The sequence below is a fragment of the Trichosurus vulpecula genome, chromosome X (genome assembly GCF_011100635.1).
Source record: "Trichosurus vulpecula isolate mTriVul1 chromosome X, mTriVul1.pri, whole genome shotgun sequence".
NCBI lineage: Eukaryota > Metazoa > Chordata > Mammalia > Diprotodontia > Phalangeridae > Trichosurus > Trichosurus vulpecula.
In genome coordinates, this window is record NC_050582.1 from 5,682,513 (window position 1) to 5,705,996 (window position 23,484).

Below are 23,484 nucleotides of genomic sequence, written 5' to 3' on the forward strand. Positions count from 1 at the left end.
GCCCAATCCTGAGTGTTATAGCCAGAGAAAAGGGGGCTTTGGCTTTGGGGTTTTTTGGGGGGAGGGGATAGAACTTTTTCGGTGCTTCCTTTCATAGGAATTCTGGGCTGTGTTTAGGGGTTGGACATGTAATCGTGGTTCCTAGTTGGGTTGGAAGAATTCTAGCAATCTTTTGATGCAGGGGAGCTTGGTGAGGCCCCAGTGCTGAGCAGTGAGTGCCCCCTCCGGCCACTGTGACTGTGGGGAAGGAGGGGCCTACTGTGTGCACACCCCACCCTGCCCCCTGACAGCGGCCTGAAGCAGCTGATCCTGTGGTTCCTGAAGTCAGAAGGCTCTAGACTTGGATATAGTGAAATCTGAGCCCCTCCCTCTTAGCGGTTCTCTTTCTTTACCTTTTAGGTCCTGGGATTACCCTGAAGGCTCATCCTGGTTCTCAGCTGCTTCTGGAGAAAAAAGGTAAGTGCTTTTTCAACGGGTCAAGAACCCTGGGGTTGGCATCTTTCTGATCTGGATTTTAGTTGCTGAAGCCCAGAGATGTTGCCTCTCACAGTATCATAGGTCCTTCCAAATGGCAGCCCAGAGAAGCTGTGTGTGATGCCTATGGTCACACAGTTTTTATTTTTAATATTAGAGGCAGGCTTTGAGGCCTGACTCTGAAGCCAACAGCCTGTTCACTCATAACTAACAACAGTTTCGTCATCTTATGTGTGTGTGGCCCTGCCATTATTTAACCAGCTGTGAGGCCTCTCTGGTTGTGGGCTGTCTTTTCTCTAAGGCTTTGTTGAAGGAAATGCCCTTTTCTGGGAGCTTCTTGAAGGGAGGGGCTTCCTGGCCTTTTCTTTGTAACCCTGGCACTTAAATACAGAGCTCAGCCTCAAGCTAGTACACACTTCATATATGAGTGCTGACTGGCTGACCCAGATGGTCCCCTTGTGGAATGGGGCCTCAAGGGATCAGGCCTCTACTATAGCCCATCGAATTCCACATAATGCCTCATCAGGAGCTTCCTACAGGTCCTTAATCCTCAGGGCAGCTGTTTGTTCAGGGCCGAATTATCCAGAATGGCCAAGAACAAGGTGCCCTCTGTAGTTCTGGGGTGAGGGACAGTCCTCTCTTGGTCTAATTACAGTCTGTGGTGTGATGATGGCCACTGGTGATTATGGGAAATTAGGGAACCTCTGCAGGTGGGGAAGACATTGTCCCAGGAGGCACTGAGCTCTCCGCACTGTGGCGCTCCAACCTAACACTTGAAAATATTTATTATCTCAACGCTGATTTACTTTTGATGCAAATTTAAGCCAAGTGACAGGTTAGGTAGCATACCTGAAAACCTTCCCCATTCCCTAGTTGTGCCACTTCCGAAGGTGTTTGGAATGCTCATGCCATTTTCAGATGTAGGTGAGGGCCAGAATGAGGAAGGCAGGCTCCATCCACTCAGCATCTGTGGAAGGAAAGGGCTGGAGGGGTAGTGGCCTGGAGGGAGTCTGAGCCCCAGGCTACAGCACACTTGGTACCTTCCACTGAGAATCTCCTGGCTCTGGAGGCAGCACAGGGCATACTGCTCGTCCTCAAAGGACATTTCTCATATCAAGGTTATATTTGCCACCTGGCAACTTCTACTCTTCTTTTTTTTTTTTTTGAGGGGGGAAAGGCAGGGCAATTGGGGTTAAGTGACTTGCCCAAGGTCACACAGCTAACACGTGTGTCAAGTGTCTGAGGCTGGATTTGAACTCAGGTCCTCCTGACTCCAGGGCCGGTGCTTTACTCACTGCACCACCTAGCTGCCCCTGCTTCTACTCTTCTGAGGAGAAAAAGTGGTAAAGCCTTCAGGCTTTAAGGCCAGCCCTCCACATAGTCAGAGCCTGCTTTCTGGGAGGGTGGGGCTGGACCCCAGATGGAGAGGCACCGCCCACCCCCACCCCTGCACACTGGTAGCTGCCTGGGGTACTTAGCTACACGGCAGGGGCAGAACCCAGGCCTCGCTGATGCCAGGAACATCTAGCTGGTGTCACTGCCAGGTTGTTTCTCAGAGCCTTTTGGTCATAGGCCCATAGATTCAGAGCTGATGGGGAGGGGAATATTGACTTTGGAAACAAAAAAAAATCACATTATCCAGGTTGCGTATCATATTTTTATTTTGTCAAACATTTTCATCTGATACTGGCTCTAGCAGCCCAAGTGTCACACTGCTGATCTAGGCCATCCACCGCTTGAATTTTACAGCTTCCTAAACCAGGGTCATTCAGGGGAATAACCAACAGGGCTCTCAGGACTCCCAATTTCTGGCTCTTTCTACTGCCCTCTGCGTTTGTGTTTCAGTTGAACAGATCTGGTTTGCACAAGGTTGTTTGTACATAGTCTCCTCTATTAGACTGGGAACCCCTCAAAAGGAGGGACCAGTATCTGTATATCCCTAGCACTTAGCATAGAGCATGGCACCTACCTTGGCACTTAGTAATCCTTGTTGACTTAAAATACCCCAATTGTCTAAAGACCAGATTTCCATTTCAGGCTTATCTCTGGTGTCACAGGAACCCTTCACCCTTTGACCAAGGAGGATGCCCAAGAGTAGGGTCCAGTTTGGACATAGTAGGGCCTCGAAGGAAGGAACTGAGTGTGTGGGGGGGGGTGGGGCGTGGGGTGGGGAGGCTTCTCACTGCATTCCAAAGCTGGTGAGCAATGACCTGTCTATTGTCACCCCTTTCCCTACCCCACCCCCATTAGTAAGCCATTGAGAGTTGGCAGTTTGCTATTAGAAAGAGAATATTTTAAAGGTGAACAATTAAATGTGGCTCAGTGGAACAAATGAGATCATGATGCGTGAGTCACTCTGGCACATGCAACTGAGCACAAGGATTAAGGGCACCTCTGGTCTATCTGGTATTGTTAGCCATGGAACACTGTCATGGCCCCTTTACACATGAAGGGCCCCCTCCCCTATTGGCATCATCGTCCTTGTGAAGACAAGGACCTTTTATCCTCTTGGAGGTGGTAATATTTTGCCATCAGATTCAGACTGTGTGTGTGTGAGAGAGAGAGAGAGAGAGAGAGAGCAAGTGCAAACAAGTGAACATGTTTCATCTATGGTCATTGAGAGAGAGGTTGGTGTAGTCCAACAAGGGTTCTGGCGGAAGGAGATGCTAAGACAGAATCCCTGCCTTCAGAGAGTGTACCATTTGGTATGGCATATATTTGTTGTTCAGTTATTCCAGTTGTGTCTGACTCTTTGTGACCCCATTTGGGATTTTCTTGGCAAAGATACTGGAGCAGTTTGCTATTTCCTGCTCTAGCTCATTTTACAGACAAGGAAACTGAGGCAAACAGGCATAAGTGATTTGCCCAGAGTCACACAGCTGGGAAGTGTCTTGAGGCCAGATTTAAATTCAGGCAGATGAGTCTTCCCACCTCCAGGCCCAGCACTGTGCTACCTAGCTGCCCCCTTTGGCTCTATTCCAGCCCTTGGCACAATGCCTTGCTCAGAGCAGATGCTTAATAAATAGTACTTTTCAGTTACAAAGTGCTTTCCTCCCTATGAGAAAGATAGTGCAAGCATTTTCCCCATTTTCTAGGTGAAGATATGCCCAGCGTCACCCAGCTCAGTCAAGGCCAGCTTTGTTCTGCAGTTTGCCCCTCATTGCATGATGCCACGCTCCCTCTCACCAAGCATTAATGGGGCCTGATGAGGGACAAGGTGGCCTCAGCAAAGGCCTCCTAGAATGGTTGCAATTGAGCAGGGTGTGTGAGAGGGAGGCCCAAGGGCCAATCTGGCCTCTGCTCCTTACCAGCTTCAGGATCCTGGGCTAGTCACTTGACTGGGGATAATAATCCTTATAAAATTGCCATCCCAGGCTTGTGGTGGCAGAGCTCCTTTCCAAGCCTCCAATGTCACAGGAACCTGAGCCGATACTTTGGCGAGTGAAAAAACCAACAAACAAAACCCGAAGCAAACCAAGCCGGCAGATGACTACATTTGGAGCTTTGTGATTTCTCTGCAGATTCTTTCTCGGTTGATGAGATGGCTAGTTCCACGCAACAGATTTCCAAAGATGAGCTTGAAGAACTGAGGGAGGCCTTTGCAAAAGTTGGTGAGTTATTCTGGGAAATATGGTTCAGTATAGAAACAGCTGGGGCACCTAGGGCAACTGGACTGTAAAAGAGGGGAACAAAAGTTTCATCCAAGCAAGTCTGGGGGTGTTGATTCTTCCCGCACCCCCATCGCTACTGGCTCGCTGAGGCTTGTTTTTTCTCTCTGTGTCCTCTTCTCTCCGCCCTAGTTCAGAGACTGACCACCTCTCTGCCTAAGACTTCTAAGTGGCCTCCCTGCCTCCATTTTTCCCCCTTCCCACAGCAACCAAGTTCATCCTGCTAAGGAACAGATCTGACCCTTTTCATTTATCTAGGCAGCTTAATGGAGAGAGCACAATAGCACCTACCTCCCAGGGACATAAAGCACCTACTAGGTACCAGGAACTGTGCTAAGCACTGTATACTTATCTCAGTTGATTCTCACAACAACCCTGCAAGATGGGTGCCATTACGATCACTATTTTATGGATAAGGAAACGGAGGCAAACAGGTTCAGTTACTTGCCTAGGGTCACACACCTAGTAAGTGTCTGAAGCTGGAATGGAATTTGGATCTTCCTGACTCCAGGTTCTGAGCTCTGTGGTGCCCCAACCTTGAAGCTGTGTGATAACAAACTTTCCCTGGGCTGTGGATTTTAAATGAGATAATATTTGTAAAGCATTATATATATATATAAATTCTGGTATTTAAAAAAGATCCCCAAAACCTTTAGTGACTCCCTACGGCCTCTAGTTATCAGGGTAAACATGAACACATTGGTGTCTCTGCTTCCAGTCTTTAGTAACAGTGACATCCCTTGGAAAGAAAGACCAGTAGTCCGCTGCTGGATTGTCCACTGATCATTCTAGCTCTTTTCTCTCTCTTTGGAATCTAAGGCTTTTTTTGGCCAAATGATTAGCTTGGCATCAGGCACCATTCTAAGAGGTTCCAAACTCCATTTGGCTGGAGGCTCCCCCCGCCCCCTGCCGAAGAAGCTCCTTGTCTGGATTTGCTATGGAAGAGACCAGAGAAGTGCTGAGTAGTGAGCCTGTCTTTCATCCTTCCCTCCATCTCTTCGCCATCAGAGTGGTTGCACTGCATGCTCACCTCTTCCTTTCCTAGCCTCCTTAGAGGCTGCTCTATCTGGGCTTCCACCACTGGAATCGAGGGAGCCTTTTCATTGTGTCACAGGAAGCAGACCTTGGCCGGAAGGGTAAGAATGATCCCAGTGGGTCTGCCAAGTGCTTTGTGTACACTGTCTAACTGGAGTCTCCTAACAACCCTGTACCCCATGAGGCAGGGACTATTGTTATCCCAGGTTAAGTGACTTTGACAAAGTCATGAAGATCTTAAGTTGGTAGAACCAGGAGGAAATGTAAGAAATATTTGTTTTTCCAGTAAAAGCACTCATCTGCCTGAAGGACAGAAATGGGCCTTCCCTTTAGAGCCTTTAGAGATGCCAGGCAATGGAGGCTTAAGGAAAACCTTTGGGACTCGCTCATGAAGAGCCATCTTGGGGGAGGTTTTGTAAATAAAGCAGATGATGAGTCAGAGCCAGGGGATATATGTGCCCGACCCTGTTAGACTGGGTGCTCCCTTATGGTACAGAGTGAGCAGTTAGGAAGTACTCCTTGACTGAATGGCCTTGGGGCCATGTAAGCAGGAGAGATTTGGACTCCTAAGGCCCTTTCAGCTGTCCATCTGGGATGAAGGAGTTCCTCGACATCCTGGGCAGGTCTAAGTTGTGTTTCACGCCAGGCTTTCGTCTAGATTTCTCTTTTATTAGGACCTCACAATCAATTTCCACCTCACTGGGTGGTGTAACTCCTCAGATCATCTCTTGTCTTGCACTGATGCTGACAAGCCCAGAATATAGTTAGTGCACAGCTAACCCCAGAGGAGCTACACAGGGGACCTTCGTTTGATTTGACTCCAAGAGAGTTAAATGTTCTTCAAACTTAGCCTAGGAGAGTCTAGGTGAGGTCTGTCCACTGGCCTTTGATAAATTTGACCAGGAGAATCTTTAGGTTGCCTGGGAATTGTGGCCTTGTGGAATAATAGATAGCCAGCCTTTGGCACAACTGCAGGGATTTGGGCCTGTCCTCACAGGCACTCACTGCCTCGGTCTATGGGCTTTGTCCTGGTGGTGGCTCCAAAGCTGTTAGGTGGACATCAGAGGTGGGATGGGAAACCCTCATTTAGTGAAAACTTCTCAAAGTCAAAACTCAAATTTCTTTTCCTGACCAGGATGGTCGTCTTTTTTGTTCTCCATGGGGAGAATACCTTCTGTTCCTTCATTTCCCCACTAGGACAGGTATGACATTGAACAAAAATCTCAATGTGAGATTAAAAAATGTTTTTACTGTCTAGTAATAGGCCATGTTCAATTGGTTAACCAATCTAACATGGGTGCCCTTTTTTAAGAAATTAAGTCTTTTTATCAAGAACCTGACATTGACCATCCATATAATCAATTCAATTTGCTTAGGACCTAATGGGAAGAGCAGGGCCTGGGTCTGAACGCCTTACTGCTTCTGTAGTCATTTTACTACTCTGGGCCTCAGTTTCTTCCTCTGAAAAATGGGGAAGGGTGACTTCCATTGCCAAGATGGTGGGCAGAGGAAGGAACCCTCCGAAGCCCTCCCAAAGTCCCCTCCAAACAACTAGAAAACCACCTTGGAATTGATCTAGGAGCAGGGAAGCAGTGTAGTGGCATGGCAGGTAAGGTCTGTCCCACTGGGGTGGGAGGGAGCCAGGGCCAAGAGCAGCAGCAGCCAACCTCACAGCAGGGGGCCTGCACCAAGCCTTGGACAATCCACCAGTGAGGCCCAGCCCTCAGGCAAAGCAGCAGCCCCCTAGGCCAGTGAGCCGACTGTTCATAGCAGCAAGGCCCCACCATGGTGAGGGAACTCAAAACCTTCAATAAAAATGTTAAACACAAAAACAGTGGTGGTGGTGGGGGGGGTGGCATTGTACCAGACGCCATCTAAAGTTCCTTCTATCTCCAATCTGATTCTGCTTCATTTCAATGTGCAAAGTGTTAGAACGCTTTGTCATTCACTTCTAAGCTGTGACACACCATCTCTGCACTTCATGCCATTATCCTGTCTTGCCATTGGAGTCTGTCTTTCCTAGGAATCACTCTCACCTTGGGACTGAGCTTTCCTTTTGTCCACCCCCTTGGGGACAGCTCAGCTTCTTTGAGTTAGTGCCTCAGGAGCCCCATCGAGCTTCCTTGTTATTTGGACTGGACCCAAGATCTCATTGGCATAGTGAACTTTGGGTAAGGAAACTTACCTCTACCAATGCGGATGGGCAACTGGTCTGCAACGTAGCATCTTAAAGATCTGCGTCTTGAACTCAGGACTTTTTGTCTTGGAGTCCATCCCTCCCTACTTAACCCACATCTCCTTCCCAGAGAAAGGAAGTGAGCACGCAGCCCAAAGCAGACTAACACCTAGCTGGGAAAGGTCAGCATGGGGTACAGTTTCTACTTGAGTTTGACAACACTTTGTAATAGAAAGAGACCTGGGTTTCAGTTACCCCTCAACATGTAAAAGAAAAAGGTGGGAGTAGATGGTCCTTAAGGTGCTTTCTGGCACTGATGTTCTCTCGTCTTAAATAACCTGTTTCACATAACTCTGCATGGAAATCATACTCAATTTCAAAGGTTTTTCTTGTGGGGGATGGTTACATTGGACAACCTGATCATGCTCAGGATCACTTCCTGGGGCTCTTCTCAGGTCTAGGCCCTTGTCCTGTTTGGGTTTTTTGGTGTCTCTATTCCAGGAAGGTCTATTTTATGCTGTTTCCCATTAGATAAAATCTCTGCAGACTGTGGGGCTATGTAGGACTCTTTTATTAGCCTAGGCAAGTCACCTGCCAGGTGATTGGAAATAAGCCTCCTTAGTGAGCTGGCAGAGTTGTTTGGGGAGTTGGTGGGTGGTGAGGGTACTAGGAGGCCATGTGCATGGAGGTGGTTTTTTCTCATGCCTTTACCCCTCCCATTCACTCCTAGGCTTTTATGTGTCTGGGTTTGGGGAAGGAAGAGAGAGTCCCTCAAACTCAGCCCCTCTGAATATAGGAACTGCCTGCTTGTCTGCTGGCATTCAGCCTTCTGCTCTTGCCCGATGTTTTGGGGGGACTTCACCGCAGGACCCAGGCCTGCAGCGGGCCAGGAGGCCCTAGTCTGTCCTCAGCTGGGAATCACTGAGCTGCCCCTTCTGTTTGTTGGAGGCGGAGACTGTGAAAAGCCAAAACCTTGGGTCCAGCTAAGCATCTGGAGGTATTTAGCCACTGCCTTTCCTAAAGCCTCGTGCCCAAGGAAGGCTCGGCTCATTTCACTGACTGGAGAGATGGAGGGCATGCTCTGTTCTGCTGCACAGTCATCATTTGGCAAAATCTTTCAAACCGGTGACTCCTGTGCTCCTTCTGGGAAATCCAGGAGCTTGTGGGGCTGTTCAGTCAGCTTGACACGTCTCCCATGTGCATTTTCAAGCTCAGTCCATAAAAAATCAGAGCAAGAAATGCTGCTGGAAGCAAACGACTGAGTTGAAGGCCTGAGGTATTTGTGCATTTCCTTGTTCTCAAGCCCCCAGCTTCCTCACTGATTTCTGTTCTTGCCCTTAGATGTATCCAAGGCAGACTCAGAGCCCCCCATTTTTTCCGGGGCTCCCCTGGCCCGCCTGCGCCCCCTGGCCTGAGCAGTGGCAGGCAGCAGCTAGAATCTAAAGTGCTGGAGTTCTGTCCCTGCTCTCTCCAGACAAGTACTTAAAATAGCTTAAATTACAGGATGCAAGGGGAGGGAGGAAAAAACACACCATTTCCTTTTAAGGCTCCAAACGGCGGGCGAGGGCATGGCTGGAGACTCGGCTTATTTACTTGTGGGGTGTTGGGGAGTGAACTGGCATTTAAACAATTACTTCGAATAAAGGGCATAATGAGATTTACTTGGAAACAAAAAGCAGATGTAAAAATGCAGCTGTTTCTGGGAGGGAAAAAGAAAGGAAGGAAAAAGGAGGAGTTGGTTGAGAAAAGCTGGGCCTCTGGATGAATGCAGAAGTGAGAGCCATGGCCATGATGCCTCTGTCATGGGAGTGCCTCCCCGGGGGTCTTTGAATTGGGAAGGAGTGACAGTGCCTCAGTTACTTGGGGAGGATTGAGAAAAAAAAATCAGAATAAGATTTTTTCCTCAGGCAAACACTTGACTGCCTAGGCTGGTGTGACCTTAGTGCCGGGGAGCTCTCTTTTCCTAGGGGCCATGTTCTAGTCCCCAGACAAGGCCTGTCTTTGTTTCACAGCACTCCTGCGGGCTTCATCCTGCCAGGGCAGACCCTAACTTTCAAGCAGATGGGGACTCTAGAGGCCATCTAGTCTGGCCTTCATTTTAAAGAAGAGAAATCTGAGGACAAAGGGCAAGTGCTAGTCAGTGGCAGTCAGAACTCAACTCCAGACTTGCCGACTCCAGATCTCTTTTTTTTTTTTTTGCTCTGTTAGGCTGCCTCTCGGGTAGTTAGATACTTACCTTGCTCTTTTGACACTAAAGTGGTCTAAGTGACAAGCCTTACATGCTCAGAGGTCCCCCTTCTTCCTAGAGTGTCAACAGGAACATTGTGCAGATGTGGCAAGAGCCAGGGAGAAGAGGAAACTTGCCCTTTTTCATTTCAGAGGCTCGTAGGATCATAGAGGAGGAAGAGATCTTAGGGAACAGAGACATGTAGGACTGCAGATTCAGAGGCATAAGGGCCTTCAGAAACCACTAATCCAACTCCTCTCACTTTATAGAGGAGGAAACAGGCCAAAGAGCTCAAGGGGTTTCCTGAAGTCACTCACATGGTAGGTGACCAAGTCCAGGTTAGAGCCCATGACCTTGACTTAGGTCCACCACTTTCCCTTCCACACTACAATGCTTCCCTTGTGCATTCCAAGTGTTCAGGGCTTGTTTGGTCCCTTAGTAACGTTGGATCTATCAGAACCTGGCCATGGGCTTCTAAGGAGATCTGACCATCACATGTACCTTTTGTGTCAGTGATCAGGTGGAACTTCTAGGGCTCTGCCCCTTTTCTTGTCTTTTCAACGTAGACTGGGCCTCTGCCACAGTCTGGGGTGGAGGGGGATGCTGGGAGGTGTTTCTGGAAAGGAAGTAGAGTAGCATCAAAGTTTTAAAAAAAATGGCAGACCTTTCCTTCCAGTACTTTGCCAGCTGGAGGGTTTTATTTTTTTAAGTTAATTGTTAGCCATTTTGCAGCCTCTTCTTTGAAATAGAAACCATTTCCTCCCCAAAATAGATGCTCAGAGCTCCAGGGAAGGCTTGATTGCCCCTTCAGAAGGCCAGTTAGGAGCTACAGGCTCTCAGGCACAGATGGGTGTGACAGGCATGAACAGCTGCCAGTAGCAGCACCTTGGAAATGGCCAAGCATTACTGAATTCTAGAAGGAACAGATGGGCAGATAGTGGTATTCTGTTCTGCCCAAGAAAGGCATGGGAACCAGGGGGCTTTTCTTTTCAGTGCATTGGCAGCTAAGGTTTGGGGAGATCATTCCCCTCCTAGAAGCCAAGATGACCTGATGAAGGGATCCTGTAGGTTAGTCTTTAGATAGTGAAGCTGCTAAATCTCTTCCTGGGGATCAAACACAAGCTCGCTTTTTCTCCAGGAAGTAAAGCTTTCTGAGACCCTGTGGCCAGTCACCATTTCCACCTGGGACCTTGAGGAACATTGGCTTGACCAAGTAATGTAGTCATTCCCAGGGGGTGGGACCATATTGGTTTGTGGGAATCCAATGAGATCATACATGTAAAAAGTGCCTGGCACATCATGGGGACTATAGAAATGTTTCTCCCTTCCTCTGGGAATGGGCGTGTGTGTGTGCGAGCGCGCACGCGCATTTGAGGTATTATTTTGGCCCTTTGATGCGGTGGCACTCTCAGAACTGCAGAGAAATGAGAAGTGCAGTTGGCTGGGTGCTCACCCTCATCCCACCCCCTTTTAGTAATCCACTCTACCATTAGAGACTAGTTGCTGACCTGCACCACATCAGGAGTTCCTTCTGCCAAAGAAATCAGAGGTAGGGACCAAAAAAATCCACCAAACCATTGGGAGAGCATGGAACTGGGTCCAGGAAGATTGGTTGGACTCACTGTGCTAATAAGAGACATGGAGTCTCTCATGCTTTCCCTGCAACCTTAGGGAAATCAGGATGCTTAGATCATCTAGGCCACCTGCCTCCATTTGCAGACCGGGAAACTGAGGCTCAGAGAGGAGGAGGGGGAACTTGTCCAGAGTCCTAGAGGTGGTAAGGGGCTGGGACTTGGCTCAAGATCCTTTGATAGAAGAACAAGTGCTCCTTCCGAAGAAACATGGCAAGGGGTAGTGCATGTATTATCTGCATTTACCGAGGAGGAAACTGAGTCAGAGAGGGACAGCAGCTTTTCCAAGATCACATAGCTAGTCAGTGCCATACATAGTTGGAGGTGGAAGCCAATTCTTCTGCCTCCACGTCCCTTGCTTTGCACTGTACCTTGGCTTAGTAGTTAATCACTCTTGGCCACACATGCTTCCTAGTCCTTGCTCTCCAGTCTGTTTCTCTTCTTGAGGGTTCTAAGAAAGCTGTCATGTGACCTCTCGCCAAACCTGAACTTCCCACCTCATCCCAGTGGCATATTCTTCTAATCCAGAACGGTGTAATCCCAATTCCCCATGACTATGTTGACCAGCTCTTGTTCAGCCCAGCCCTGGGCTAGGTGCTGCATGCCAAGCGCACATTTATAATCTGTCCCTCCCACTGACCCCCAACCAAATGGCTGACATAGACATGCAAATTTCCACAATCACCATGTCCCAAAATGGATGTCTCTGTCTTAAGTTCATCATTTCTGTCTTGATCCCAGTGCCAAATTTTCTATTATTTAATGACGGAGGTTCAGTAATGCTCTTCCTTCATTTGCCCTCCAACCACCATCAGTGTTGGAGAATAAGAACGTCATTTTCTCTCTCTCTCCCTCCCTACCTACCCAGAGCTCCCGACATTCAGCATTAGTCACATGCCAGTTTTCCATTTAGCCTATATTAGTTACATTTGTTTCCTGGGATCCTAATCTGGGGGAAAGGGCACTGGATGTAGAGCCAGAGGCCCTGGGGCCAGGGGCCAGAGCCCAGCGGGAGGTCATGAGGATGTTTTGTGAGGTTGTGGTCAGGGAGAATGGACAAGACCTTGGGTAAGTGATCTCCCTCCTCCACATCTCTGGAAAATGAGGGCATCACCCAGTGGTGCTTGTGGTGCCATTTGGAAGCCTGGTGCTGGGGGCCCTTGTTAAATCACCTAACCTCTGGGCCTTGCCTTTGCCTCATTTCAAAAATGAGGGGTGTAGACTAAATAACTTTCAAGGCCCCTTCCAGTTTGAAGCCTGGGAGAGCTTAGGATCTCTCTCCAAATGACCGTGTTTCCCAAAGGTTCGTGTACATACTGAACCCCGTCTTTGGGTATTGATTTCTGTCTTGTCTTTATTTTGGATACAGCTTTTGAGCACCCTCTATCATAAATTCATAGACTGTCAGACCTGAGAAGACCCATAGAGATCATATTATTGAGCTCTTTGAGATCCCTTCTCCCCCAGCTAGAAGTGTAATGGCCAGTCTTGGGCTCTATTCCTACTGCTGAACAGCACGGGAGCTTTGCTGCCCTCCATTTTCCCCAGCCTGGGCTACCTTGCCCTGTCTTGGAAACTGATGCCTGGCCAAAGAGGGTAAAGGAATTTCCCAGGGTCTTAATACAAACGTGCAGGTCGTTAGTCTTGCCTCAGTAGAATGTAAGCTTATTCAAAGCAGGTACTGTTTTCCGTTTTGTTTTTCCTAAATGTTGGAATGAACCAGTAGGGCTTTGACTCGTCCAGGCCCCACATGCCCCTGTGATCTTGGCTCTCTCCAAGTGGAGCCCCTCCTTCCTGTGTAGGTCTTTTGGCCCACAAAGGCTCCCAGCTACAAAAGGATCCACAACTTGGAAGAATCCTCGCCCCCTCCCCTTCATGGCCGTAAGACAATAAAGCAGCCATTGGCCTGTGTCTGTCTTGGGGTGGTGGAAGCCCTCCACCTTCCAGTGCTCAGTGGACTCACTTTGGAGTGTCATGCCCTCGCCTTCCCATCCCCATTTGAACAGCCTCCTTTCCCAAGGTACTTGATTGTCCCAGGCTGTGGCTGGAGGCTGACCCTACTGAGGAGCTCTTGTTGTCTTCCCTCACTCCCCCAGCTGCCTTGGTTAAGCCATCCTCACCACTGAGGGCAGGTGTGTTCTCTCAGGCTTCCCTGTCTCTGGCAGAGGCTGCGAGTCACATGCACAGTGCCTGGTGCCATGGTGCCATCCTCTCCTAACCTCTTGCTTCTCAGGTGGCAGGACCCTTTGCCTTGTTACATGGTGGAGTAGTAATAGCGTGGCTGTCAAAAGGCTGGGTTCTAGTCTGGGCTCACTCACGGCTGTGTGATCATGGGCCAGTTTCAGCCCCTCATTGGGCCTCAGTTTCCTCATCTGAGCCAGATAGACCTACCAATGTGGGACTCTCACCCAGCTCTGGCCCATCAGAATGCACAACTGAATCCCAGCTCCTAGCTCCCAACATTTTCCCTTAGCAGCCCCTGCTTTCCCCACCCCCACCCCCAGTGTATTCAAAGGCACAGTCAATAAACATTCCCCAGTGGCCTAGAGAGTGCATTCAAAGGTACATTGGCCAAACATTCCTCCCTGGCCAGAGCCCTTGAGGCTGGTTGTTGGGGGTTCCTAGGGCACCTGCTTTGTTTCCCAATGCTCCCAGCTGCCCAGGTTGGTATAAGAGCCATTATCATTTAGCCCCTAGGTTTGTTCACACACAGGTTAGTCTTTTTTATTAATTTATTTTTAGTTTTCAACATTCACTTCCATAAGTTTTAAATTTTCTCCCACTTCCTCCCCAAGACAGCATACAATCTAATATGGGCTCTACGTGTACATTCCTATTAAACACGTTTTCACATTGTAGTCATTTTGCATAGAAGAATTAAAACGAATGGGAGAAACCATGAGAAAGAAAAACAAAACAAAAAAAATAGTCTGCTTTGCTCTGCATTCTGACTCCATAGTTCCTTCTCTGGATGTGGATGGCATTTTCCATCAAGAGTCCTTTGGAATTGTTTTAGGTCCTTGTATTGCTGAGAAGGGCTAAGTCTGTCAAAGTCAGTCATCACACACTGTGACTGTTACTGTGTACGATCTCCTGGTTCTGCTCACTTTACTCACCATCAGTTCATATAAGGTTTTTCTGAAGTCCATTTCTTATAGCACAATAGTATTCCATTGCCTTCATATACCATAACTTGTTCAGCCATTCCTCAATGTATGGGCATCCCCTCAATTGCCAGTTTTTTGCCACCACAAAAGAGCTGCTATCAGTATTTTTGTACATGTGGATTATTTTCCCACTTTTATGATCTCTTTGGTATACAACCCTAGAAGTGGTACTGCTGGGTCAAAGGGTATGCACGTTTTTATAGCCCTTTGGACATAGTTCCAAATTGCTCTCCAGAATGGCTGGATCAGCTATCAGCTTACAGCTCCACCAACAATGCATTAGTGTTCCAACTTTCCCACATCTTCTCCAACATTTATCATTTTCCCATTTTGTCATGTTAGCCAATCTGATAGTTGTGATGTGGTACCTCAGAGTTGTTTTGATTTGCATCTCTCTAATTGATAGTGATTTAGAACATTTTTATATGACTATAGATAGCTTGAATTTCTTCCTATGAAAACTGCCTGTTCATATCCTTTGACCATTTATCAATTGGGGAATGACTTGTATTCTTATAAATTTGACTGAGTTCTCTATATATTTTAGAAATGAGGCATTTATCACAGACACTAGTTTTAAAAATTCTTTCCCAATTTTCTGCTTCCCTCCTAATCTTGGTTGCATTGGCTTTGTGCAAAATGTAATCAAAATTATCCATTTTGGATTTCATAATGTTCTCTATCTCTTGTTTGGTCATAAATTCTTCCATTCTCCATAAATCTGACAGATAAACTAATCCTTGCTCCCCTAATTTGTTTATAGTATTAGCCTTTATACCTACATCATGTACCCATTTGGACTTTATTTTGGTTTATGGTGTCAGATGTTGGTCTGTGCCCTACTTCTGCCATACTATTTTCTAGTTTTCCCAGAAGTTTTTGTCAGATAGTGAGTTCTTATCCCAGAAGCAGGAGTCTTTGGGTTTATCAAACAGTAGATTACTATAGTCATTAACTACTGCGTCTTGTGTACCTAACCTAGTCCACTGATCTACCCTCTATTTCTTAGCCAATACCAAGTAGTTTTGATGATTGCTGCTGGAAGAGAGGAGAGGGGGGAAGAGGAGGCAGAGAGTACTCACAGGTTGAGTTTTCCCTTCGTTCTTGAAGAGGACCAGGGAATGATGACATGACTTGCTGCTTCAGGTTCTCTCTATCTCCACCCAAGGGTGCTCTGTCTAAAAGAAGGTACATTTTGTTAGCTAAAAGCTGCCTCATTAACTTGGGGTTTACTGGCTAGATTTCTTTCTCAAAGACCAAGCCTTAAACCCAATCCACTCTGGAGCTCATAGATTGGACAACAATTGGTTCCTGCCGTCCTAGCACAGAGTGACTGTAATTAGTAAATAGCGACTGTTTCTCTTTTAGCCAGCAACCCTGAGGGTCTTCCATTCCCAGTTTGATTTTTTTTTGGGGGGGGTATTAAAGGGGCCATCCCTTGACTCATTTCTCAAAGAGGCCTATTCACTGAATGGGCATTACCTTGCTCTAAATGAGCACATGAAAAGACCTTAGCCTAAAAGGCCCAGGGTCTCCAGGCCATCTCCAGTCATCCTGATGAATATCAGGCCACTGGACCCAGATGGCTCTGGAGGAGAAAGTGAGGCTGGTGACCTTGCACAGCCCTTCCTCACTTAAATAGCCGTAAAATAAAGAGGAGGATGGATTGAAGAGGAGAAAGCCTAGAGGCAGAGACACCATTACAAGTACATTGTACTAAGAAGGCTAGGTGAGAGGTCATCACTAGGATGGTGGCTGTTTGAGTACAGAGAAAAAGACAAATGGGAGAGAGAGTTGGCTCAGTGGACAGTGTTCAACTTGGAGTCTTTTCAGTTGTGTTAGGTCTTCGTGACCCCATTTGGGGTTTTTCTGGCAAAGATACTGGGATGGTTTGTCATTTCCTTCTCATGTTATAGATGAGGAAACTGAGGCAAACAGGAGTAAGTGACTTGCCCAGAGTGGCCCAGCTAGGAAGTGTCTGAGGCCAGATTTGAACTCAGGAGGGTGACTACAGCCCAGCACTTTATCCACTGTGATACCTAGCTGCTAGGACTTGGAGTTAGGAAGACCTGAATTCAAATCTCATCTCTGATTCTTACTTAGATATGTAGACCCAGCAAATCACTTAACCTCTCTCAGACTAATGTTTTGTCTTCTGTTAAATGGAAATCCTAATTAAAGCTCCCTTGCAGGATTGGTGAAGGTTACCAGGGCTCTCTAAATGTTTACCTGTTAGCGATTGGGGAGGTAGAAATAGAAATAACAAGACTTGGAAGGTATTTGGATACAGGGTAAGAGCCAGTCCAAGGTTACATTAGGGCAGGAGTGGGGGATGGGAGGGGAGAGGGCCTGACTGTAAGGAGCGGGCTGGGGGTGGGGTACGGAAGAGATAATGAGTTAGAGTTTGAGAAGCCTCTGGGGTGTCTAGTGATTTGGATTTTCTAATATCCCACCAGCAACAAGTGACAGCCAGGGTAAGAAATCACATCTGCAAGCCCACCCGGCCCACAGTATCACCCAGGGTTCCATTTCATAGAACTCCAATCAGCTGAGGGCCTCCTCCACTCATGCCTAAGGAGATGCTGTAGTTCTAGGGGGAGAAGGGCAAGGGGCCCTACTGCTCGCCCTGGTACTTAGCTTCTTTCTCAAGGCCTATTTACTCTTGCATTTCTCACAAACTTGTCTAGCTAGTTTCCCAGATCACAGACCTTAGAAGTAGCAACTTAAGAGGGGACGAGGGGCAAGGGAGGTCAGGGTGGGAAAGCATCGTTAATAATTAATAATTATCACGGGCATCTCCATAGCATTCAAGCCTCCTGCCATGCCTGTGATCCGGATTCAGAGGCTCTTATCACATGCCACTATAACAGGAAGAGGGGGAGCACTGAGTGGTTCAGTCACTTGCCCAGGGTCACAGAGGCAGGATTTGAACCCAGGTCTTCCTGGTTTCGAGGCCAGCTGTCTTCACTATATCCCATTGCATTTACATGCCTTGATGTTGCCCAGCTTTTAGAATCCTCACAATGACCTTATTAGAGGTCATCTACGCAGCACTAACAAGGCTTGGCTTAGGAGGGCCCAGACCAGCAGAATGCTCTGACACAGTCTTTGAGTATTGACCGTGGTATAGGCCCAATTCAGAGTCAAGAAATTATTTAAATGATGTTTTTAATGCTCTTTAAGAAGTTAGGGAATACTAAATACCCATGACAAAGGTTTTCATCGAAAGTGGCTAAAAGGAGACAATGTTTCTGCGGTTGGAGAAGCCTTCAGTTGTAGTGGGCAGACTCACTTCGTCTGTTTGGAGCCAGCACACATTCTCCAGGGGGGCCACATCAGGAATCTTGGTGTAGTCAGGAAATTCTTCTTCCCTGAGACATATCATGCATCAGAAAGGCTAACGGTACCTCTCATTCTCTAACTCAGAGGGAAAAAGGCCATCAGCTAGAAATCCCCAGCAAGCACAGGACTTCATGTTTGGGAATAGTTTTGTTTTGATCCAAACCGTATTTCTTTTTTAAGTCCAAAATTTGGCCAGACAGGTTTATTCAGACATCAGTATCCCTCATTCATGAGGGATGAGAGATTATGTCAAACTAATATCTGAAATGCAGTTGTTGGGTACCCGTGTTGACCGGGGGGGGGGGGCGGGGAAGCACATGTCCTGGGGGATCAGAGTGCTTGGTCTCCCATTCAGAAAGCTCAAGCCATGACATCCTTAAATTGCTGGAATCTTAACCAATAGGCCTAAAACTGGGGCAGCAGCTTTTTAGGTCCTTGGGCTGCCAGTGGGAGGCATTAAATGGAACTGGGCTCTGTGGTCTCTGTCTTCCTTCTTTTCCTCGTGGATCTGCTTTTCTCGCATTTATGTTGCTTCAGCAAGCTCTTCCCCAATTTGTTTCTGTTCCCCAACTTGGCGGGCCTAATGGCCTTATAGTAGCCCATTAGTTTAATGTACCACCATTCATTCTACTGTGGCCCTATTGTGGGACATTGAGATTGCCTCCGGCTTTGTTTTTGTTTTTAAGTTACAGGGAACTGAGCTAGGACAGTCTTGAAAGGCAGAGACTTTTTTCTTTCATTCTTGATAACCCTTTTAGGCTATATTCCCAACAATGGAACCATACTGATTTTCCTGTGGAAAAATCCCAGTGATGTGTACACAGGGGGCTTTTGGTTCTCTGATCCTGGAAACATTTGGCCATTGCATCTAGTACTCTTTGGCCTGGAGTTAGCTTCCTTTGCCCAATCAATAAATATTCACTGAGGCAAAGGTCCTCTTTGCTTAAATTTGGGGGCACTTGGAAGTCTTTTCTAGATTAATCAGGAAACTTGTCTGGCTATTGGAGGAAAGACTATGGAACTATGCAGTTGTGTGAATTGCCTCCTAAAAAGTATGTGCATGCTCCTAGAGGGACTAGTTAGAGAAGAAAGAGTGGAGAGGAGAGAGAATGCTGGCTTCGCACCCTGGCTCTGCCACCTACCCACTCGATATATCTTCTGATCATGTATCGTATGATCTTAGGCATAGTCTGTGGACTCTCTGTGCTCCCCCCATGAGGGAGTTGCCCTTCCTGCTTTAGACCCATGATCCAGTGAAATCTGGGTTCCAAGCCCTGCTCGGCCACCTGTGTGACCTTGGGTAAGTCATCATTTCTCTTGATGGCTACAGCCCTGGATCTTTGACTGTCTCATGCCTCTTTCAATTCTTACTCTTTGGCCCTGTGATGCTTCCATTTCCCAAATTCATTCATCCAGGCTACCACTTACCACTCTGTATTACTACCACTGTGCCCACCATCGAGGCTTCTTTCTGAATGTTAGTGGCTTTTCAGTTTGCCTAATACTTAGAAAACCCTCCAGATTGCTCTTTGAACCCAGTTAAAATAAAATGAAGGTTCTCCTTTCTTTGGCCACACTTTTCCCTGGAGTGACTGTAACTTTACCTTAGGACCAGGAAGAAAAGAAGCTGGCAGAGGTCTGGTGACGAAGTAAGGACAATGCCCTAGGCTTCCTACTGTTTCTAAAGCCTGTTCCCCCCACCTTTTTTTTCTCTCTGAATTTTTCATAAAGATCTCAACAGCAATGGATTCATTTGTGACTACGAACTACATGAGCTTTTCAAGGAAGCAAACATGCCATTACCAGGCTACAAAGTAAGAGAAATTCTCCAAAGACTCATGATCGATGGTGACAAGAATAAAGATGGCAAGATCAGTTTCGATGAATTTGTTTTGGTAAGTGCTCTAGTTGATCATTCCAGCTTCTTTGTGTGAGGGCAATATTGATACATCCATTCCCCTATCCCTTCCACGAAGTCCTTAGCAACTGCAAATGCTGGTGGAAGTGAGTGCTTTGTTTGCCTGCTGGGGCCAATGGGGGATCCCTAAAATATGCTACTCACAGTGAGTCACCAGGCTCTGAAACTTAGCTGATTTAACTTCTGGATTACCTTGGAAATATAACTACACATACATATACCACCCATACCTGGACCTTACCAGTAGGACTTACCAGCACCATTTTCCCTACAGTTTTAACAATTATTAAACTTCTCCCCTTCCTTCCAGCCAACTCCTAAGTGTCCTGGTGTTCTGCACACAGTGGGCATTTCATAAATGTATGTTTAAGTAAATCAGGACTAGTGAAAATGGCTTTGGAAGTGCCCTCGCTAAGGCCCAGGTTGACTGCTTTCTCTGTTTCCCCCAACGGTTTATTCAGCCATTAGGAGTCAAGTGAGACTCTTCTTATGGGACTCTTCCCATAGGGTTTGTCACATGCCACTTAATTATTGTATGACCAGATCAAAGAAAAGATCCTCAAAAGAAGAGAACATTCGCTTCAGTGCAAGTGATTCTTGCCTTTGGAAGTTGAAGTCTCCTGCTTTTTCTTGATTGCTTTATAAGATGGCTGGTGGGTTGAAGTTGCAAGTTGTTGGTGCTGCCTACATTGGCTTGCTTTGCACAGGACTCCCCTACAGGCCCCTTTTCCTAGAAAAGATCTCTTTATTATATGTTCACCAAAGGGCAAAAGGCCCCTGGACTGAGTAAGGAAATAAATGGCAGTGACACGAAGAGAACCATTATGTACAAAAGGAATCTGGTCAGGGATCAATTTTCAAGATATCCTCCAAGTGTACAAATATCAAAGTTGAGTCATTTTCCTTCTCCCTCCCCAGCCTTCAGCAGCAATTGGGCCACACAACGACTTTGACATCACCATGAAATCTTTACCAGTGCATGGTGTTCTTAAAGCTAGAAAAGATCCTCCCCTAGCTGCCCCCACCTGATCTGTTGTGTCACCATTACAGCAGGGGTAAAACCAGGAGATACTCGTTGACGCTGCTGCCCAGTGTGTCCTGGGGGCACCCAAGCCCTGGAACACCCACCTCTGTGAAAGCTATATTCATTTGAAAGAGAGGCTGATGCCTAAGCGGGCAAACACCATGTTGCTCTGATTATGGCACACACTGGGAGGGCAGCCCATTTTGCCACCGAATCAGTACATTATTGTTGACAGACACCGAGAATGGATAATGAACAGAATGGGAGGGGAAGATTAGGCTGAGTTGCATAATGTCTTCTCTAATCTCTTTAACATGAATATTTCTCAGTATTTTCCCCATGTTATCCTATGATTGTCAGATGTGGAAGACAACCATCTTAGAAGAATACAAATGGATAACTTGGGCACAAGAAGTGGGTACAGGGGTAATAGAAGGGAGGGCAGATTGGAGTAACGGGTAATCAAAATGCGCACTGTCCTGAGGTAGGAGGAGAGGAGAGATGGGGAGAAAATTTGGAATTCAAAATCTTGTGAAAGTGAATGTTGAAAACTGAAAATAAATAAATTTATATGAAAAGAACAAAAGACATGGGTATCAAGCATGTATGACTAGAAAAGGACCTTATGGGATAGACAGATGTAGAGTTGCACCCCAGTGCCCATGAAGCAAAAGGTGTGGCCTCCAATATTTTAGGTGGACTCAATTCAAGAGACTTCCCAGATGACACAGGCAAAAATAATTCAGGATGAGAAGGGGTAGATGGGTTAGGTTCTAGAGTGGTAGAGGGAATGCCCACACCCATGAGATCGTGGATACATCAAAATGTTGAGAGCAGACATGGTCCCTGGGTCCCTGCCATAAAGGAACTCTACAGTCAAAAGAACACTACTCTTGGTAGGGGAAGGTGAGAAAGGCCCTATACTGTTGTGAATTATTTACCAAGGTCTTTAAACTTCACCAGATTCTGTTTGTCAATAGTGTTTCTCCCACCCCACTCCCTTCCCTTCGAGTTGGGACCTCCTTAAGGAAAGACCAGTCTTTCCTCCATACCCAGCTTTGTATTTCACCTTCCCTAGGCCATAGCACCCTTGTCAATGCCCAGCAAGCACAGCAGGAAACAGAACAAGAGGATTGTCCCCAGGGTGAATTGGGGAGGAGGTGGGGGGTGGTGAATGTGATGCCAGTCTCAGTATCCAAAGGATTTTTGCCTTTCCTGATGTTATAATTAGAATGGTTTCTTTCTTACCATTTTCTCCCGAAATACTGAATTTGCCACCATTTTCATCTCCACCTCCAGTTCTTTTCAAAGCCCTTGGTTTTGAGTTCTGTGGCAATGAGTAAGTTGGACAGTTTGGAGTGCTTGCTTGCATGTCTGATGGCCACACCGCATCCCCCTCATAATTGCACGTTTAATTAGGAGATGAATGCTGTTCTGAACACTGTGTTTCGTTCTTTGATGAGAAAACATTCCAACCCCCAAGTTTATCTAGCAAAAAGAACATTTCTCTAGTAGGAAGATGTTCATGGTGTGCTTGTTTTGTTAATGAGAAAATGATGAAGATGTCCTCAGTGGCACAGAGGATTCTTGAACCATCTCTTGTCGAGGAAGTACCGGCACATCAGTGAAAAGCCTTTGAGAAATGATAAGGAGTAGGCGGAGGTGTAGGCGTATGGCTTTTGACCATGACATCAAGGATGTTTTGGGTTTTTAACTGATGAGAAATTTTCAAATTCACCTCATAAGATATTAGTCCTGGAAGAGACCTTTGATAACACAGAGTTGGAAAAGAAATGATTTGCTCCAGGTCATGCAGCTGGCTGTAACCCAGGGCTCCTGTCCCTCAAGTCCAGCACCTTATTTCCTTAGTAGTCAAAATCTTTGAAACAGGGAGCACAGTGAAATGGAATTCTTAGCTTGGGACAAAGCAAAGAGGAGACATGATCTGGGGCTGATGACTCCCCCTCCATCTGTCTGGAGGAGGTGGCACTTTACCTCCTGAGGACACCGTTCTTCTAGTTCATTAGTATCACGAATTGGTAATGCCCACATCGGGAGAGCTTTAATCTATTGAGAATGGGAATTGCTGCCTAAGGGATGTTAATCATAAACCAAGTTACGAACAAAGTTGGTGTTTGGCTCAGTGGTGCAGAAGAGGACGTGGGTGAGGGAAGGGAGAGAATTCAGGCACCCAAATATAAGAGTTTACAAAGCATCTTAGTATTTAACCAATGGTGCCATGAATTAAACATCACATTTTTAGTCAGAGCCTCTGTGGAGAGGCATTATGGTCCAATGGAAAGCTTACCTTTGGCCTTCACTACTCGCCTAACCTTGGGCAGGGGACTTTGCCCTTTTGGGGTGCCTCATCTGCAAACTGAGGGGAGAGAAGGTCCCTTGCAGCTTCAAGTCCGTGCTTTCCTAATAACTCGGGGTTCAGGACTTTGGTTTTAAAAAATATTTTGATAACTATATTTCAGTAGGATTGGTTTCCTTTGTAATCCCATGTATTTTGTCTTTCAAAATATGATTCCGAGAAGGGTCCAGAGACTTCATTAGAGCACTTGCTGTATGAACAAGGTTAGGGGCACAGTGAAACCAACATGCTTAGAACAGGAGGGTTAGAAATGGTCATTAAGAGAATCATAGATTTTGAGTTGGAGGGGGACCTCTGGTCTTCTAGGTCAATCTCCTCAGTCTTGCCCCTGAAAACAGGAGTGGGGGGAAGGGGGGGGATAGTTTGTGAACAAACTCCAAAGCTGAGAAGATCATTGGTATTTGTTGGCAATTTTTAGTGACCCCCTCAGGGTCACCCATTTCTG

At 46.8% G+C, this 23,484-nt stretch overlaps 1 protein-coding gene across 1 annotated transcript in view; it reads left to right on the forward strand.

Annotated features, from left to right (window-relative positions):
* Positions 1–404: 404 nt before the first annotated feature.
* The window catches only part of PLS3 (plastin 3), a gene marked incomplete in the record, with an annotated part of 32,456 nt that continues 9,376 nt past the window's right edge, over positions 405–23,484 (forward strand). The window contains 3 exon segments of the mRNA XM_036740333.1: positions 405–456; positions 3,996–4,085; positions 19,452–19,615. Coding sequence (XP_036596228.1) covers positions 4,016–4,085; positions 19,452–19,615 — 234 coding nt within the window.